Genomic DNA, 19182 nt, shown 5'->3' on the forward strand with positions numbered 1-19182 from the left:
CGGAGCCCCTCGGGGCGCCCTGCGCGGCGGCCTCCCGTCGCCCCCCACCTCCCCGCCGCCCCCCTGCACCTCCCAGCAACGCCACGGGTGGGGGGAACCTTGCGCGTTGCCATGGCGACGCGTAACGGCGCCGAGCTGGGCCCCCCGCGCTAGGGCGAGCGAGCGAGCGTGCCCGTGTGGGCACGCGTGCGAGGGCGTGCGTGGGCACGCGTGCCTCTGCGTGGGCAGGCATGTCTGTGTGTCCACGCGCAGGCGTGTGTGCGCGTGAGCATGTGCGTGCTGCACGTGCGTCTCCACGTTCACGCATGCGTGTGCGCGCTTGTGTGTGCCTGGGCGCGTGTGTGCACATACGCGTATGCATACGTGTGTGTACGCGTGGGTGTACATGTGTGTGCACATGCTTGTGTATGTGCATATGCAGGCGTATGTGCGTGCGTATGTGTGCGTGWRYRCGTGAATGCGTGTGYGTGTGCACATGCRCGTGTGCGTGTGCATACGCGTGGGACCTTTCCTCGCTCGCTGGGCGTTTCTGGCACGCCGCCCTCTCCTCCGTGCGCCCAGRTGGACACGGGCTTTTGCAGCCTGCCAGCCTCGCGCGGCGTGATGCGTGTGCTCAGCCGTGCCGCTGGGGCGGGATCTGCTCGGCGACAGCCGATTCTACTACCGAGTCCAATTCCTCTTGCATTTGCTCTCGGTGGCAGTGGGCCTGTCCGGCGCGTGCGATCTGGGCGATGCAGAGCAGCRGCGGTGATAAACGGCCTCACCGCTGTCTCCTTGGCCAATAAGCACTGCTGTAAATTCCTTAATCGTGTATTTTTTTTTTGCGCTGGGGATGATAGGCAAGGCTCACCTGCCTTTGCGGGGTGCTCGACCCGGTTTCCCGGGCTGCCAGCGGCTCTGTCCGCACCGAGCAGCGGCCGTGGCTGCTCCGGCGGCTCCGGCGCGCCCCGGGGACGTCTGCAGAAACGCGGGGCCGTCGCGGAGCCATTCGTGCGTCGGCGGGCAGCCGGTGCCGGGGCCGGGCTCGCGGCCTGTTCCGAGCCCGTGTCGGGCTCTTTCCGGCAGCACCTCTCTCCTTTCCTTTCCTTTCTCTGCTCGCAGCCATCCCTTCCTCCTGGGCTCAGCCTTGGCCCAAGCTGCCTCCGAGGTCCCTCTGGGTTTTAACTCTAGCTCTTTCCTGGTGTCTTTTCTGGCTGGTTTCTTGGGAAATTCCCACTCGCTGAACCCGCCGCCCTCTCCGCCCCGCACTGCAGCAGCGACGCGGCTCCGTCCGGACGCGACGATGCCTTCGATCGCCCGGTGGGGACCCGCGCCCGGCCTGCCTCGTGCACCAGCGCTCGGAATGAACCCCGAATCCCGGCCTCGTCACGGCTCCGTTTTGCCCCCGCCTCCCCGAGCAGCTCGGGGCACCGGGCTCTCCCTTGCCGGCGGAGACGGTGCAGGGCTCTGCCTTGCCGGGGGGCGGTTTGGGGAGCACGGTCCTTCCTCAGCAACCGTTTTTCTGAAGCCGGGGCGGGAAGCGCGCGGCTCCGCTCGGCGCCGGGAGGGAAGGATGCTCCAGGACGGGCCGGGATCCCGCGGGGCAGCGCCGAGCGGCGGGAAGCCCCCCGGCCCCCTGTCCTGGGGSCGAAGCCCCCCTGGCTCGGTGCCGGGGGGGCGGCGAGGGGAGGCCGGCGGCGGCAGGGGGGCTCGGCGAGGGCCGGGGTTAGGGGCTGGCCGCGCACAAAGGCGAGCGCGGCTCGAAGCCGGCACGCAGCGGCGAGCCAATCACCGCGGCAGCCCGCCGATAAAAGGGCTGCGAGGAGGCCGGGGGAGCTGGCAGGAAACGGCTCCGGCTCCCCGAGCCTCGGCCTCCGCCGCCACCTCCAGAGCCCGGCAGCCACGGGCGGACGGACGGACGGACGGACGGACACACGGCCCGGCGTTTTCCCTGCGGGGGGGGGGGAAGCCGTCCGGCGCGGCGTTGCGGCGCGCAGCCCCGGCGTGCGGTGAGCCTCGGCTCGCGGGGAGCGACGGTTTGCGCCTGGGGACGGAGCTGGGGGGGGGACACGCCGGGATCCGCCGCCGGCTCTGCCCCCGCCACCCCCCGGGGGTTGGGGAGGGGAAGGGAGGGAAAGGGCAGGAGGGAGCCGTGGGGATGGGGAGGAGGGATGAACGCGAAGGCGGAGGGAGGGAGCCGCGGGAAGCAGCGCTGCCGGCCGCGGGATGGGAATTTCGTCCCCCTGCTCCACGCACCCATCCCCGGGGGCAGGTCGGAGCAGCGGGCGGGAGCCGCGTCTGGAAGTTTTGCTGGGTGCTGGTGGGGGGGCTTGGCCGGGGCGGCCGCGGGCAGCGGTTTCGGGGCGGGGGTGTGTGCGGGCGGTGGGGGGCTGCCGCCCGAGCCCCCCGCGCGGGCCGGGAGCCGGAGCGAGCGGGGAGCGGCGGCGTTTCGGGGGCTCGGCCCGGGCGGCGAGCTCCCTCTTTGTCGCGCGCGCCCGCCCGAGAGCGGCTGGACAGATCCATTTTACGGCGCCGAAGCAGAGACGGAAGAAAACCTGTTAGACCCCCCCGACTCGCTCGGCCCCCTCCGCCGACGCGGGGCGGTTCTCCGCGGCGCRTTGCCCGGTGTCTCCTCCGGCCTGGCTTTCAACCCTCGCGGCGACGGGTCTTTCGTCGCTTCCCTGGGGGGGCTGTTGCACGGCTGCAAGCTTTACCACCACCCCAAGCGCCCCGAGCTCCGGCGCAGCCCTGCGCAGCCGGGGACCCCCCCAGGGCTTCGCAGAGGCGAGCAGCTCCGCTCGCCTCGGGGCGGGGAGGAGACGGAGGGAACGGGCAGCGCGCGAAAGCGGAGCGACCTGGCCACCGTCGCGCGAAAATAAGGCGCGGAGCCGAGGGCTGCTGCATCCCGCTCCCGGGCCGCGACCGCTAGGTTTTGAGCCGGTCTGATCTGTCTAATCCCACCGGATCGTTTGAGAGCAGCTAAGCTACCTTGTAGGTCACGGTTTTGATCAGTTCGCCACCGGATTTCTGCCGGGCGGGCCCCAGCTTTGGCCGGAGGAGCCAAGGCGGCGGCCCCGATCGCGCCTCGGATGGCTTTGTCCATCGGAGACGTCGCGCCAGGGCTCTCTCGGGGAAGGCATCTGGCACCCCAGCTGAGCTGTCGTATATTTAAGGCAAGAAGCAGCACACGCTTGCAACGGTATTAACGCAAGATTGCAAAATAATTCTGGTATTAGCATCCTATTTGAACGGGAGCCCTGCAAGAAGCAAGGGGCCGTGTCCGAACCAGCTCTCAGGCCAGCTCAGCACGAGGGGTGCGAAGTGACTGGATGCATCTTCTGTTYCTCTAGCTTAACGCTAGCCTCCTGACCTTTTTTTTTTTTGGTCAACAAAAATCCCACAAGACTTCTCATTCGGGAAGGGAGGGCCTCTTCTGGTTTCCTTCGGCGAGTCGGCACTGCGAGCCCACAAATACCCCCCGCAGCCCCAGCTGGAGGTGGGATTTTTCTTTTCCTTCTCGCCCTTCCCCAGCCTTTGCGGTGCTGCTGGCCATTGTTCGGCAGCTGCCGCGTCCCCCCGGAGGTGTCTGCCTTTCACTTCCCTGTAAGTCATTTTTATCTGCCATCTGGGGTGTTGCAGAGCTTTTACCTAACTGTTAGTAAAGCTCTGGTTGGAAAACACTAAATCCGAGCGACGGGATTATTGCAATCGTTATTAAACACACTTTAGATACGTTTTTGCACCCCTCTGGTGCGCCCGTAACCTCCTCCGTACGGCCAGCTCATGGCTTTTCAGGCGCAAGGAGCCTCGACAACCCCGGAGGAGCCCCGGCAGCRCAGCGCGGAGCCTCTCCGAGGTTTGCTTTTCCTCTTTGCTCCGCCGAAACCCCAGGCCCTAGCAGAGCAGCGTGGCTTGCACGACATCTGGGGCCCTAGCTGGGAAGATGGAGGCGGAGGCTGCGGCCGGCAGGGCTTCGCTCAAACTATAGACTAGGAAACTGCAATTCCAAATCTGGTATTTTACAGGTGATATCGCACTGGAGGAGATTAGCCAACTTCACGCTGACAGGTTGTGTTCGGGGAAAGGGAGAAACTATACACAATAACGGGTCGCTTTTATTGTATTCGAGCACAATAAAAGGTGAGTTTCTAGAACAGGTTTGGAAGGGAAACCAAAGACATAGGGCTGGGAAGCGGAATAAAACGCAGCATGGTTTTATTACAGATCACGTCGGGTCGGCTCYGTATCCTCCTTGGGTAGGATAAGCGACTCTGAAACAGCAGGGCCTACAGAGCCTTAAGGACTTGATACAGTGCCCCAAGGGAATGATTATTTAAGGTGCAGGTGAATTGTACACAAATTGGAAGGAGGAGGAGGAAGAGGACACGGATTCTTCCCTAGGGAGAGATGTGGGGACCGATCTCCATCCCTTTAGCTCCCGGCTGGGACGGAGAAGCACTGGCAGGACACAGGGAGCTGTGCAGGTTAGGAGATCTGCCAACAGTGAGAMAAACCAGAGCAGCAAACGGGAACATGGTGAGACAGGAGTCGTAGAAATAGCTGAAGCAGAGTTATGTCAAGCCAGGTGCTTGRGGAGGTGTAACGAGAAGCTCCTGTAGCCTGGGGGGAGCTCAGCAAGTGGAGGGCAGTGAAAGAGCATCTGGGATTGCTGGCAGAGGTGACAGGACACAGCCTGAGAAAGAACATTCAGGTAGGAGATTAGAAGCGAGGTATCAAGGTGGGACAGGAGATATTTACGGAAGAGACTGAGGAGAAACYGAAAAGGGGAAGGAAGGAGCACTGCCTGCTATTTGCTGCTTGTGCTCGCTTGCACCAGGTTTATATTAGCACAGTCCTGCAGAGCTTCCATGTCGTGCTCCTAGTAAAGCAGTTTTTCCTAATGTCCAACCTGAACCTCCCAACCTGCCCCTTTCGGCCATTGCTGCTTGCTGTATCATCTGGCAGCACTACTGAGGCRAATTGTCTCTGCCTTCGCAACTCCCCTTCAGGAAAGCGTAGGCTGTTTTCAGACAAGCCCAAGCCTCCTCTTCACCAGATCAATGCAACTCAGCTCCTTCTATTTCTCTTCATCAGTGTTAATTTAGTAAACATCAGCTGGTGGCTACTCCAGCAGAAGTTCATGGACACCATGAGCTGGTGGAGAAACAGCTGAAATAGAGCTGCAGCACCCCATTTGCTCCAAGTCCTTCCTTTCCTTGAGGTTAGTAAACTCGTCTCCTTACCACTGGTCAAGCAGGGCTTTTCCCAGTGCCACCACAAGTGACAGCCACCGCTCAGCACTTTGTACAGCCAGCTGGTGGCATGGGCAGAACTGCAGTGCCTGCAATCGTTCCTCTTCATGAGCTGCCTCGTATTGCCAGCTTCCCCATCCCCTGTTCTACCAGGAAAGCATCAGACATTCTTTCTCTAGCCTGTTTTGCCAAAAAGGCACTTTTTTTCCTTCCGGGTCTGGCTCATGTTTGTGCAGAGCCCATGCTCYCCAGAAGCCCTGCCAAAGAGGTCCCTCATGGTCCATGCATGGGGCACCAGTCCCTCTCCGGGCTCAGCCATCCGGGCTGGACCAGCACTGTTGCTCATCGTGCTCTTGCCGGTGCCAGTTCCTCCGCTGTGCTGGAGCTTGCTCCATGCCCACCAATGCCTGGGCAATGCCCGTACCACTTGCCAGCTGGGCTAGCTCCCAGGACCTTCTGGAAAATGGGCTCTTCTCATCCTCCCAGCAGGCTTTCTGTTGCATTTATCAGCTGCATCAGAGCTCCTAGCAAGGTAGGAGATCCCAGGGAGCAGGSGCCTGCTTAAGACTGTGACTTTTAATGGATGACATAAAACACTGTCCTGGGCTCAGGAATGGGCTGCTCTGTGCTTTGCTTTCCACTTCTGGAAAACAGATGAACCTCAGCAGTATCCCCCTGTGCCATCTGCCCCCTCGCTGTTGGGCAGATGCCGGGGACCAGCATGGTGCCCCTCGTCCTCCCATTGCTGWGTGTATCCTCCACAAGGGAGGAAGAGCTGCGGCAGGGCCGAAGGTGGGAGAGCCGAGTGGGTGGACAGGGGCGCCCGTCGGGCTCATCCTTGCTCGTGCGGGTCCTCCATCATCATCCCGACAAAGGCAGCCCTGTTCCTCCCCACAACTCTTCCTTGTCCGCATCCCGCAGCGTTGACGTTGCAGAGTTCCTGCCCACTGGCAGCCTTTCAAGAGGCGGCCTGGGCACAGGACGTGGCTGGAAAACGGATTAGTGGGGTGGGCTGGTGCCACGCTGTGGGGGGCGAAGGCAGCGGCAGGTCGGTATTGTGTGGCTGTTTCTCCAAAAACCCAGTGGCTGCATAGTGGTGTCTGCGGAAGAGGCCGGGATGGTCCACCGCGGAGTCCTTCCTCTTGCATCAAGCCAGCAGGAGCCCAGCATGGGTCCCAAATACCTGTGGGGTTGAGTGGGTGGCTTGAGGTTACACAAGGAGACTGCRGCGGAGCCAAGAGCTGAAGGTGAAATCAGGTCCTCCATGGTTGATGCTGGAGCTGTGGCTATCAGGCTCGTGGCGCCGTCCCCCCCAAGCTGCRCTGCTGTGTGCCTCCTCGTGCTTGAGAAGCCAAAGCACCCCCGGGCTTGCCGTGAGCCTTCCCAGGCAGTACTGCGCCTGGGCTTGGTGCCGGCCCTTTCACGCTGCCTCTGCACCAAGCGTTGTTTCATGGTGTAGAGGAGCTTTGAGGCCCCCAGGCTGCAGAAACAGGGGCCAGCTGTGCAACGCGTTGTGATTCCCAGCTTCAAGGAGAAAGGCTTCTCCAGCTCCTCTTCTCCTCCTCCCCAAGCAGCCCTGGYGACAAGCCCATCAAGAGGGGCCACGGGCTGAGTGGGCAATGGAGCTGGGGGCTCAGCAGTTGGCCCGGGTGTGTCGGATGCACTAGTCCTGTACTTGGGGACACATTCTTGGGGACAACGGTCCCCAGAGGAGCTGGCTTAGCCCACGTCTTCYTTGGGGAGAGGCCTGACAGCCTCTCCACGGAGGTGCTGAGCCCCTGCCTGCGCCCCGCCGTGCTGCCGGCGATACCCGATGCCCTTGTGGGTCCCTGTTGGACGGGATGGAGAGGGAAGGGGCCCAGCTCCCTCGTCCGGCGCTCTGCCTTTGGGAAAGCCTCTTGCGAAGGCGCAGGGATCCCAGCAGTTAACATACACTTCACAGGGCTCCTAATGGGAACCATATGGTGGAGAGGGGCCTCTCGCCCTTCGCGGTCCCGTTGCTTTCCCGTACCGGAAGCCCTTCAGCATTTGGAGAGGCTGTTAGCCAGCAAGCACGGCTCCGGGACCGGGGACATCTAACATCTGCTCCTGAGGCCAGGCAGGAAGCTGAGGGGCACCTGGGAAAAGCTGCCAGGCAAAATCTCTGTAACCGGGCGGCTTCTGGGGCAAACCTGCTCTCCTGAACCCTGTAGAGCTCCTTCTTCAGTGCTAAAAGGCAGGGACTAGCTCTTCTCTGGCCACCCTCACGTGGCGCAAGGCACACCTCCCCTGCGGCTGCTGGACGAGCTCCAGCCCCAAGCTCCTGGGTTGAACACTAGGTTGCAATTTCACCGAAAAAGCTTTCGGAGCAGGGCCCGCGGCTGCCAGCGGCAGAGCTCTTGGCAGGCAGATGTTCCTCTGCCTGGCTGGCAGCTTGGGCGCCCGGCGTGTCCTGTGGCTCCGGTGCCCTGCAGCTGGCCGTGACTCTGGATCACGCCAAGACCACCTCCGTGCCTGCTGCAGTGTGGCCACCGGTGCTGCCATCGGAGGCTGCTCCATCCACCTGGGAAGAGGGCACAATCCCTTGGAAGAAGGGTTATTTTGTCCGCAGGTCCCCGAGTGCTCCTGGAAGGGGCAGAAGAGCGGGGGCTGTAGCACTGGCAGGRCGAAGGGGCTCTCACCCTGTCCTGCGCCAGATGCTGGAAACTGTGATGAGCAGTGGGCAGGCCTTGGTCCTGTGCTTCCAGGGGGTGGCGGTGGCAGCTAAGGCTTAGCGAGCAGAGGTTTGGAGAAGCCTGGCTCAGAGTGCCAGCCTCCACTGCAGAGACTCGGACTTTGCTTTCATGCTTTGCCCCAGATGCCCCCCATGCTCCTCAGGAAAAGCACCGAGCCTCTCCTGCGTGCCGCAGGAGGGTTCCTCTAGCAATCACAYGGCAATGGCCAGATACATCCCGAAGCAAAGCCTGCGCCGCTGCAGTCACCCTGGGCATGGAGGACTGCTGTTAGCGTCAAAGGCCTTGGGCCCAAATCCCCCCCTGTGTCGACTGATGCCCCCTTGAAAGAGCAGCGACAGCAGCTGGGAGCCTCCTAAAACTCCCCTGCAGTTTCTAACTTCTATTTCTCTTATCGCTTTAACACACCCTTCCCCTCTGAGGTTTCTACTCCTGCCTCCTGTCCTTTGGCAGGAAGGATATTTAGCAACTTCAAGCCCTGTCCTTTAGGGCAGCTACACCAAGGGGGCCTCTCTTGATTGCAACGAAGGCCGGGAGAGCGTGAGCACGGGGACGYGAGCGGGGTACGTGCACCGAGGCGCAGAGGGACGGAGGCCAGYGAGGGTGGGCAGGGAGAGCAGGGCCAAGGGCTGTTTGGAGGAAGGAGATCGGGAGGACAGGGTTGGATGCAGAACACYGGTCCATGGGGCAGGATGATGGGGAAGAGGTCAAGGAGGGAGGCTGCAAGAGGCTGAGGAACAAATTGCAGGTGGAAAGGGCCAGGGAGCCATGTGGGCAGYGTGTGCACACAGGGAAGAGGGGGATGAAGGAGGGATGAGGAAGCTGAGGGAGARAAGGTGGCAGTAGGAGGAGGAGGATTGAGTTGGAAGAGGAAGGGAAGCTGCAGGGGGAGAGATGTTTGAGGGAAAGGGGGAGAGGCAGGTGAAGAGGCCAAGGGTTGTGCATCTGCGCTAGGGACATGTTGGAGGCATGGGCCAGAGGGATCTTCTGGGCTCCTCAGGCTCCCCTCTGGGTCTGCACCACGCTCTGGGCACCGTGTGGACCCAGAGCGGCAGCCGCCCGCGTGAACTGCCGCCCGCTCCGCTCCGCGGTGCAGGAAATAACAAGCAAACCGCAGCRGAGACGGGAAATGATGTCGGCAAAATCGGAGTCAGGTTCTCAGATGAGGCTGGGAAAGGTTTGCTGYGCGCTGGGGTGTGATGAAGGCCATCCAGCTTCCCCCACCACTGCTCACGGCCTCGAGCAAAGCCCGTGTTGTCTTTGCACTTTGAAATGCRGGCACTAGTTTTGGGTGCTCAGCTTGGTACAACTCAAGCCTGACTTGAGCTGTTGGGAGCTGGACTTTATAGGCGGCCAAAGAGCCCCCAAAACCCAGATGTCTGCAAACGTCACTACGACCTTATCACGGCCAAGCTGCCTCCCGCGAGCTCTGCACCCAGYTCCTGCCCCGAGCCCTCCATCCAGGCTCATCTCCTCCCATCTGGGCTCCACGTGAGCCTTGGGCAGCAGGGAAGCTTCTGGAGGCACAGTATGAGACAACAGGTTTGGAGAGGAGAGGAAAGCAGCCCCAGCAGCACGGGGCGGGTTTGCCGTCCCCCGGCGCTTGTTCCCGTCATCGCGCAGCCCCGTAGCACGGCACAGCGCGGGGCGGCGGGGCTGAGGCCGTGGGTGCGGGGTGCCCGGCTCCGCCGCAGCCTCCCGCCGCATCGCTCGCTCCGCTCCACATCCCTGCTTTGCATGTGCAAAACAGGGCTCAGCAAACCTGACCTTTTATGGGTGTTTTGAGGGTAAGGCGCCATGGGGAAAAACCCCTGAGGATCCATCAGTGTCTTTTCATCTAGTTGTTACCATTCGGGGCGGTTTGTAACGCTGTTTTTTTTTTTTTTTTTTTTTTTTAATTTTGTTACTGTTGTTGTTTTGTGCTGCATCAAAACTGTGCTGAGACATGTCCTGGGTTCCTCACAAAATCCCACGCTAACCCACCGAGCCCACCGACGCGTCGGTGTCGCGTGCCGGCTCCGGGGCCGCTAACCAGCCACGCTCCTGCGGACGTTTCCTTTCCAGGTGTCGCGAGAGGCCTGTCTGGGACACCTCCTCGGGGAACGCTGCCCTGCGAACACCAGCCGCGGGATTAACTGGAAGGAGGAGGAGAAGGAACCATGTTCCAGGCCAAGGGACCCCCCAGCACGCCCCCMGCTCACGTACGTAGCAGCTTCCTCTGCGGTTTGTTTGCAGGGCTGAAGGGCGTTTGCYGGGGACTCGGCATTTTGGGGTGATCAGCGCACAGTTAGCGCTACCCAAACAGAACCGGGGACGGGGCGCGCCGGCAGAAGGTGCTGTTCGCCGAGCCCGTTGCAAACGCAGCGGCCAGGCTCTGGGCCGCCCCGTGCAGAGCTGCTCGCCCCGCTCCTGTCTCGAGTTGCTCTCTGTTTGTTTGTGTTTCCATGGCTTTCTGTGATCACAATTGAGAGCATGCGAGTTGCTGAGGATCGGAGTGATTGGAGATGGAAAAACAAAAAGGCTCAAGAACATCGCCTGCTGGGACAGGATGTGGCCCTTCCCCGAGGGAGGATATATCAGATATGAAATAGATAGTGTGCCTGATCGGAGCCAGGAGGCTGCCAAGAAGCGACGAGCGACGGTGGATTGCCTGTAGCCTTGGGAACGGATGTGCTACAGCTTCAAAGCGGCAGCATTTTCCTTAGCTCTGCTTGGCTGGGTTAAGCCCCAACCCCAGGAGAGCACCAGCAGCTGCTTCACCAGGGCTGAGGGATGCAACTGGTTTTACGGGGCCTGAGGCTCCCTTCTGCCCAGGTCCCTCTGTTGACTTTGGCTTACTCCTCCGGCCTTGTGCTAGGGGGAGTGAGAAGAAAATCGCATCCCTGACCTCAGTCAATGCGAGCAGCTGGGAAACGTCGGAGGAGGCAGTTGGTGAAGTGAGAGTTTCCTGTGTGTCTCTTAGACATACTGTTTCCAAAAATACCAAGGAGAAATGATGGGGAAGGAAAGAGCGGGAGGAACGGGGATGGAGGACCACTGTGGGGCAGAGAGACGGGGCAGTCCTGGCCAAGCAGAGCTGAACRGGCAGCGGCAGGCAGGACGAGGAGGCAGCAGGGAGGTGTCTGGGGTCCGGCTGCCCCCGCGTTGGGAGCGGACGGTGCCGASGGCGTCCCGGTTTGCTGCAAAGCAGCCCTGGTTGTCCCACACTTGCTAAAAGCTTGTTTACCCCGGCAGCRGGAGGAGAGGCTGATCTTGGGGTGGGGGGAGCTGCTACGGCTGCGACGCCGTGCACCCACGCACCAAGGGGGCTGCGCACGACGGAGCCCCATAACCCCCCCGCCCAGGGCCGCTGCCGGCACGCGCCGAGAGACCCAGCTCCGAGACGCCGGGGGCAAAGGCATCTCGGTACACRGACCTCTCTGCCTCCCCCCCTTGGCCGTAGGGACTCAGGAACCTGTGCCCCCACCGAGGTGCTGAAAGTGATGGAGCCGGGCTGCAGCCAGCTGTGCCCTGCCGCCCTCCCCACCGCACGCAGCCCGCAGGGACTCGCGACAGCTTTTCGATCTCGCTTACGGCGCAGGCAGGCGTTTCCTGCGCTGCTGCAGGAGCGTGACTGGCGGCTAGCAAGGCTAGTGCAGGAAAAAAGCAAAACATCCGGCGGGGGCGACCAGCACAGCGTGCGCCGGGGTGGACTGCAGCGCCCCAGCTTTGCCCTCGGAGAAGAGGGGACAGTTTAGCACTCTGACAGCAGGCAAAGCCCCCAGCTCATACTGGGAATAACGCTAGGGGCACCTCCAGCAACAGCAGGGTTAATTATCCCTCTCCAGCCCTAGGGTACAGAGGCGATTAGGGGGGAAGGTTGTTAGCCAGCAGGAGCAAGACCCTAGTCTCGTACCGGAGAAGAGCTGCTGTTWATACAGAGCGTCGCAAGGCCGCACGCGTGAAGGTTTGGCCGTGCAGATCGCCCGCAGGGTTTGCCAGGGGCTTGCGCTGCAGCAGCTCTGCAAAGCCTCGTGCCGGCTCGCTACTGGCCACGGGCAATCTGGGGCATGGCTTGAGCTGAGCTGGCCAGTGCTGTCCCGAGGGATATCGAACCCGGGATGCTTGGGCTAGCTCACTCCTCTTTGCTGTTACTGCTGTGGGCTAACGCCAGCCCYGCAGACACGCGACCTTGGGGCTGCCAAGTCCCCCCCTCCGCGGATCTGAGCTCGCGTGCTGCCTCCACGAGAGAGAGCAGCCAGAGTATCTGCTGCTCCTGGCCGTGGAGGAAGCAAAGCTGGGATGGGCTGCAAATATCTGACACAGAGGCTTCAGGGACCGGTGCTGCATGAGAGAGAACTGGCTGCTCTGTCCCCCAGGCAAGTCCCCCAAGCTCCTGGTGCCGAGTCCCCTCTCCGCAAAATGTAAATGACATTTCTTCTTTTTCTGTTTTCTTCTTTTTCCTCCTGATCTCTTTGGGGAAAGCACCACTGTGCAGGCAGTAGCGTGCATGCCAGGACCCAACCGAGCTCATGGCCTGGGGGCAGGTGACAGCAGAGACTGCCCCTGGTGCAGGCGTCAGCCAGCAAACGCTGCTGCTGCTGCTGCTGCTGCGCCCCGCGGTCCTGCTTTAGCTGCCGGTACAAATCCTCTGCTGCTTCAGCAGCTCAGAGGTTGCAGCAGGTCAGTCCTGACTCTCACTTTGATTTCTCTTCTTCCCTCCTTAGGAGGCAAAGAACAACTCGGGAGGGAGCACGGTGCAGCGCTCCAAGGTACCTGCGACTCCGGCATCCTACTAACTCGCAGCGAGGGGGGGAGGAGAGCAGGCCAAGGCCAAGCACCGCCCCAGCCCGGTCTCAGGACCSTGGTACCGGGAGGGCGAGGGGAGATGGGGCTGCTCCGTGCTAACCAGCACTGCAGCAGATCGCAGCCCGCGTGCTGGGGAAGAGGGCGCGGGACCTCCCCAGCCCCGTCCTCACCACCTCTCTCCCTTTGGTCTCCCCTTGCCCAGTCCTTCAGCCTAAAGGCCCAAGTGAAGGAGACGTGCACGGCCTGTCAGAAAACCGTCTACCCCATGGAGCGGCTCGTGGCGGATAAACTCGTCTTCCACAACGCCTGCTTCTGCTGCAAGCACTGCCACACCAAGCTCAGGTGAGCCGCGCGGGGAGGCTGCCGGCTGCCTGCGCGGGGCGACGCGGCTGGGCGCCACCGCAGCCCCCTCTTCTCGGGGGGGAGCGAAACCCCCTGCCCCTCCATCGCAGCAGCAAAGGTCCCGAGCCTCAGCTAAAACGTGCCTGGCACGGAAGAACACTTCTTCTCATCAGATTACCCCAAAGGCCAGGCGTGGAAAGCAGAAGGGAGAAGGGCAGCCCCGACGCCTCTGCCCTCCGTACGTGCAATTAGCAGGAGGCTGTGCCGAAACAGAGGCTGTGCCGCTTCTGCGTCCCCTCGAGGGCAGCGATGAGGCCCCACGGCAATGCGGAGCTTATCTAGGGCTCCCTCCCGGGTGCCACGCACGACGAAAGCCGAGCGGCCCTGCAACCCCCCCTTTACAGATCTCGAAGGGTGCTCGCAGCAGCCCTGATGTCCCAAGCAGCAGTCGGCCCTTTCTGCTAAGAGTTGCTCCCTGCACGTGCCCTCCTCCTCCTCCTCCTCCTCCCTCCTCTCTCCCCGCGCCCCGCAGCCTCGCGTGCTCCCCGCTAGACAGCCCGGCCGGCGGCGAGCCCAGCCGCGGCGGCCGGCTAACCGCCGCGCTCCTCCCCGCAGCCTGGGCAGCTACGCGGCGCTCCACGGCGAGTTCTACTGCAAGCCCCACTTCCAGCAGCTCTTCAAGAGCAAAGGCAACTACGACGAGGGCTTCGGGCGCAAGCAGCACAAGGAGCTCTGGGTGCACAAGGAAGTGGAGAGCGGGACCAAGTCGGCGTGAGCGGGTCCGGCCACCCCTGCCCTGGAGCCCCGCAGAGATGGCACAGAGCAGCGCTGAGCCAGGGGCTAAACTGAGCTGATGTAAAGCAAAGGTGATGGGCGGGCAGTGAGGGGAGGGAGGGAGCCTGGCCCCAGGCTTCGGGGCTTTTGGAGCGTGTTCAGAGGGGTCCTGCGGGCTCTAACGACAGGGTCCAGGTTACCGGGACATAGCCCCAAACCTGAAGCCCTCTCTGCAGGCCTCTTGCCCTGATGAGATCAGGCGGAAGCACTTTCCCCCATGGGACCCCAGCCCCATTCCCAAATTTCACACCTGCAGCCATGGAGAAGACCTGGGCGCTCCGAGCGCCGGCTCCAACCTCGCCTGCGAGGCAGAGCAGCCCTCCCCGCTCCCGTCGCGCCTCGCGGCGGCTCCGACGGGGCAGGGTCTTCGGTTTACATCAGCTCAGTTCAGCTGGGATCGCTCAGCCTTACGGATGTTGCCCTGCGACTGTTCAACAGCGGCTGTCTTTTTTACATTTGCCTTCGATCGGTACGTTCGGCACCGGAGCCCGGCACGGCGGCTTCACGCGTGACACCGCGCCATGTGCTCTTTTATTTTTGTAATACAAGGTTTTTGAACCTTCCCTGCCTTGTCCTGTGTTCCCGGGGGCCTGGGCAGGTGGGCGCAGCGGTTCGAACTGCCTCCTACCAGCTAGTTACTGTGAAAGAGCCTCTGCTGATGCAGGATCAAAAAAAACCCCTAGTCCCGGGGACGGGCGCGTGCCGTCCCGACGGAGGCAGGCTGGTCCTTGGGGGACGCGCTGCCGGCAGGCAGGCAAGGCGCGGGCGGCTTTGGGCCGAGCCCGCGTGCTGAGCCGCGGCGTTCGAGCGGGACAGCTCGTGCAAACGAAGGGGGCCGCCGGGAGCCGCCAGGCCGGGCAGCCCGGTGCGGGGGAAAGCAGCCGGGTCCGCTTTTCATTATTATTTACCTCCCTCCTTCCCGCACAATTTGAAAAGCGGCTTGAAAGCGTTAGGGCAGCTCGCGTCTCAGCGCCCGCGGGGCAGAGCGTCGGGGCCGTTTCCCTCCCCTTCTGCCCAGGGAGGGCTAACGGAAAGGGGGCAGCAGCAAGGGCTCCCGCTCCCGCGCCGCCCGCCGAGCCAGTGCTGCCCGTCCCCGGCCCCGCCGCGAGAATCGGACACAGCCACGAAACCAGCAGCCGAGGAGCAAGCAGGCGCCCGGCGCGTTTTGTCCCACAGCTGTCAGATCRCAAACTCTCGCAGGCAGAGACCACCGAGGGATTTGCAACGCCAGCACAGCGGGAACTTTATACTGCGGCAAGGCTCCGCGCGGCCTCCCAAGGCGCTCTGCCCGCCGCCTCCCTCTCGCAGGGGCTCGCGGGCGGCAGGGTCACGCCACAACAACGSCGCTTCCCGGCCAGCCCTGCACGACGCGGTGCAAGAAACCCGACAGCAGCGAGCGCTTGCTGCTCTGCGGAGAGCGTCTCGTGCCCCTGTTTGGGTTCGGGCCCCTTCCTTCAGCAGCGGCGGCTCAGAAAATGAAAGCAGACGCCTCGATTTTGCTTCCTGTTTCTTGCTGCCTTCACTTCCCAGTTCTCTCAGGTTGGCAGGGGGCTGCTTTTCCTGCACAGCAGGGAAATAACGTGCAAAGCTTAATAAATGACGCTTGATGATCTTGGGGTGGAGGAGGGAGAAAAAGCCACAGCTTCTAAATGTTTAAAAGAAAGAATAGCTAGGAAAGAACAACGATGATGGTGCATTTCTTTCCTCTCTCCTAAACACCAAGGCTTGAGATTTTCTATACTGATTCAGCAAAGCCAAGATCCAGGCTGCCTGGTACCATAATGGGCTCCAGCAATCCGACCCAGGTTTCAGGGAGGGAGGTGAACCAGGTGAACACCAGATTCACGCACGGGCAGAGAAACGTTCAACACAGCCACGTTTCCACGCAGCTGATGGCAGCTCCTGGTTCCCCGATTAACACGCCAGGCTCTGCCCACAGATGAGCTCCAGCAGTAATGCACACAGGAAAATGTTTCAGACAACACTTTGAGCTTATCTCGTCTGCCTGATGTATTAGAAAGATGATGTACAAATGACAAAGCATGTTTTCCAGGGAGTATCAGGAGAGGAGGAGGCAGTACACAAACCCCAGCATGGTATTTGTCTGGCTAGGATGTTTTGGTAAACCAGATTAAAAAAAAAAAAAAAAAAAGGAAAAAGAAAAAACAGGCTCAGAACATTATATCTTTGCCCCTAACATCTAGCTAAGATTCGGGCACTTAGGGAGTTGCTCTCAGCAGGATGAGAACAAGTCGCATTCTGCTGGGATGGGAAACCTCCCTTTTGAGCCATCCATGCCCTTAGCGTGCTTTTTGGACAACGCACGCTTAAGTCCCGTTTCAGAGCAGACACCATCACATCTCAGTCTTTAAACGCGAGTGCCACGGTTTCTAACTCCAGCTGCTAACAGCCTCCCTCCACTAGCAGCCCAAGCCGGCGACGTGCCGGTGCTGTGTGCGTTCGGTCACCAGGACCGCGGCGAGGACGCTCAGACTCCGCCGCTGGCCAGGCTGCATGATCCAGCGGGGAAAGCACCATGAAGAGGAGCAGGACCGCAGGTTGTCAGAGGCTCTAACCGCCAAAAATTACCGCAGCTTTTTATTCAGAATTTCCGAGAGGCCAGAAGCCAGCCGTCCCCTTGGAGGAGCCGGGCGGGGGGAGGAYGGCGTCCCGCGCTCCCTCTGCTGAACCTCAGCAGCACTGCGCAGCGGCAGCACCGCGCAGCGGCACCCCGCGCCAGCCTGGGACGAGGATATTTCCGAGCGATGCAGAGGCAGAAGCCGTCCAGACAGCCGGGTTCAGAAAGAAGCCGGCAGCATTTGGCGAGCGGAACAAGAGCGAGGGAGAAGGACGCTGCCTGCAGGCAGCCGCTTGCACCCAGTCGAGATGAACTGCTTGAAGATCCTCTCAAGTTGCATCCTAGTCCCTGTTGTGGCTTCTTTACGCTGCTCTGGCACAGAGCGAGCGGTGTAGCAGCTCCAGAGAAATACATCCCCRGCACAGGAGCCGGAGAAGCAGCAAGAGCTGCAGCCGAAGCAGCGCGCGCTAGGACGCTCCCGGGCTGTAAGGCAGCAGGGCGAGAGCTCAAGACCAGCTGCTCTAAGAGCAGTGCAGAGGCTTTCCCAGGATATACTGATGACTACTGCAGCACTTAAACTGGCCATTAATCGGAGGCATAGAAAATGGCACGTTGCCACCTGCAATTCCTTTCCGCCAAAGCACCACCCAAGGTCTCGTCCTGCCGCTCGACAGACAAGAGGACTGATGAGCACCATGCAACCCGTGTTTGTATTACGCACACCACGATTTTCTTTTACGTTTCCACGAAAGCTCAAGGCTTCTGTGTTACCTACCTGCCTTTCAGCTGAAGAACTAACCTTTCACAGAGCCAAAATCCAAGGCAAGAGATCCATGTAATGGCATTTTTGGRGAAAACGTATTAATAATTTGTCTATACCTATATCATCCAGATGTCCAGTTTTGGACAAGATATAGAGTACTAGGCAGAGATCAGCACTAGAAGAACAAGTGACATGACAGCGAACCATGCCAGCATTTCCTGGATATAATGCAATACATCCACACCCAAGCAATATTAAATCCAGAAAATATTGTTCCTAGATTAGACTTTACTATCCCAATAGAAATAGCCACAGTAGTGTAATATAGCCATCCTCTTTGAAGATTTAAAATTAAAATTGCTTCAGAACTGCTTAACACCGGCTTTAAAGGGAGAGCTTACCGTGAAGTCACCCTTCCACAGACACTCTGCATCACTGCTGCATGCAACAGAAACGACCAGAAAGCAAAAAGGCAGTAGATGGTTTTTAGCTGCATTTCTTTTGCACTTTGGTCATTTTTTGTAGCTAAGCATTTTCACACCTTCAACCCAAGCTTCCAGCCATTTTCCRGCCCCTGCTTGAGCACCACCTAAGGACAGGCATGGTGAAGATACAAGTCAGGACCATGCAACTCAGCCCTGATGGAAGAAAGGATTACTGCAGAGCCATAGTTTTGAGCACAGTGAGTGACAGGGGAGTCCAGAAGGAAAGAGTCCCTCATACGGGCTTAAAGTATGAATCTCAGATTCATAAAGCAAAGAAACCACAGAACATACTGAGTAGAAAGGGGAATAAAGGCACCAGCTGTGGAAAGAACCTCCCAAAGTAAAGGCAATTGGTTTGCAGGGCCTGAGTTTCTAAGCTCCTCCTTCAGCAAAAGCAGGATTTTCAGGTTCTAACACACATCGGGAGGGCGTCAGAAAACAGCGGGAGGTGGTTATTTCTAGCACTACACAACATTTTTGTTCTGGGACAGCTTCAGTTGTCTGGTTCTCATCTGTTCTGGGACAGCACACAAGTGCCACGCATGTAGCTGTTGCAACTGCAGGAGTTTCTGTTGCATCAGCCTGTTATTCCATTTATTCCTATCTGTTTATACTTTACATTAACAAAGTATTCCAATATTTAATTGGCATAGTAACTAGCTACACACTGGCTTGGGAAAGGGGATTACAGGGAAGGTTGTGGCCAGCATCTCAAGGGAACATGCTGGTATTCAAACTACTGCTCAAGTGACTAAGACACTAAAGACAAGGAGTTGTATAAAAACACCGAACGGTACCACAGATAAAAACAGCATTTGAGCAAGGAGTTCAGAGGAATTTTATAGGATCACTATTTTTGTCCTTTCCTAAGATAGTATCCAGTAAAAATAAACAAACAAAAAAAATCAAGCCTAAATATTTGAAAACATGGTTATCCATTCCCTTGCCCTACTCTGGGACAGCTAAGCTTATCTCTGCCCAAATCCCTAGTGCACTCAAGGCAAGACTACACGGATTCCTCCACTTCTCTCAGGAGTCTTTAGTTCAGTGGAGCTCATTATATCTCCAATTTGCCTGAAGTACAACGGCTTTGCTTCTCCAAATTTTTGCTTTTTAGAAAGACTAGACAGCACATTTAAAGGAGAAACAATCTGGAAAGCTTCCGCTGTCTCCAGATATTTAAAATAAATACATTTGCAAGCAGCATGCAGCTTCACGAGCTAGAACTGGAGTTACCGTTAGCAAGAGTCAGCAAGATACTCTGGGGTATTCCCTAGAGTTCCCAGCTGTAGCAAGGCACAGKAGGCCATGAGATATTATTGTGGAAACACTAACCATCACCTCATGGTCTTGTTATCAACTACCCGAGTCCCTTCTCCCTACCTGATGACAGCTCCCGATAGGCACCGATGAATGAAAAATATTTATGGAGCTGGGCCTGGACTACAGA

The 19182-nt window shown here is 59.5% G+C and overlaps 1 protein-coding gene across 2 annotated transcripts; it reads left to right on the forward strand.

The window, feature by feature from the left end:
- The first annotated feature begins 1766 nt into the window (after positions 1 to 1766).
- On the forward strand, positions 1767 to 14469 carry LIMD2 (LIM domain containing 2). Of its 2 annotated transcripts, XM_085309939.1 has the most exons (6): positions 1767 to 1988; positions 4005 to 4119; positions 10007 to 10143; positions 12649 to 12693; positions 12933 to 13072; positions 13688 to 14469. In XM_085309939.1, exons 3-6 carry the CDS (start codon positions 10102 to 10104, stop codon positions 13845 to 13847), a joined length of 387 nt encoding a protein of 128 aa, XP_085166065.1. In that variant the 5' UTR covers positions 1767 to 1988; positions 4005 to 4119; positions 10007 to 10101; the 3' UTR covers positions 13848 to 14469. The 2 variants fall into 2 exon arrangements, with proteins under 2 accessions (XP_085166065.1, XP_085166064.1); XM_085309938.1 differs by lacking the exon at positions 4005 to 4119.
- Positions 14470 to 19182: the final 4713 nt, after the last annotated feature.

The sequence above is a fragment of the Rhea americana genome, unplaced genomic scaffold (assembly GCF_003343005.1).
Source record: "Rhea americana isolate MKP2758 unplaced genomic scaffold, rheAme1 scaffold_308, whole genome shotgun sequence".
NCBI classification, from domain to species: domain Eukaryota; kingdom Metazoa; phylum Chordata; class Aves; order Rheiformes; family Rheidae; genus Rhea; species Rhea americana.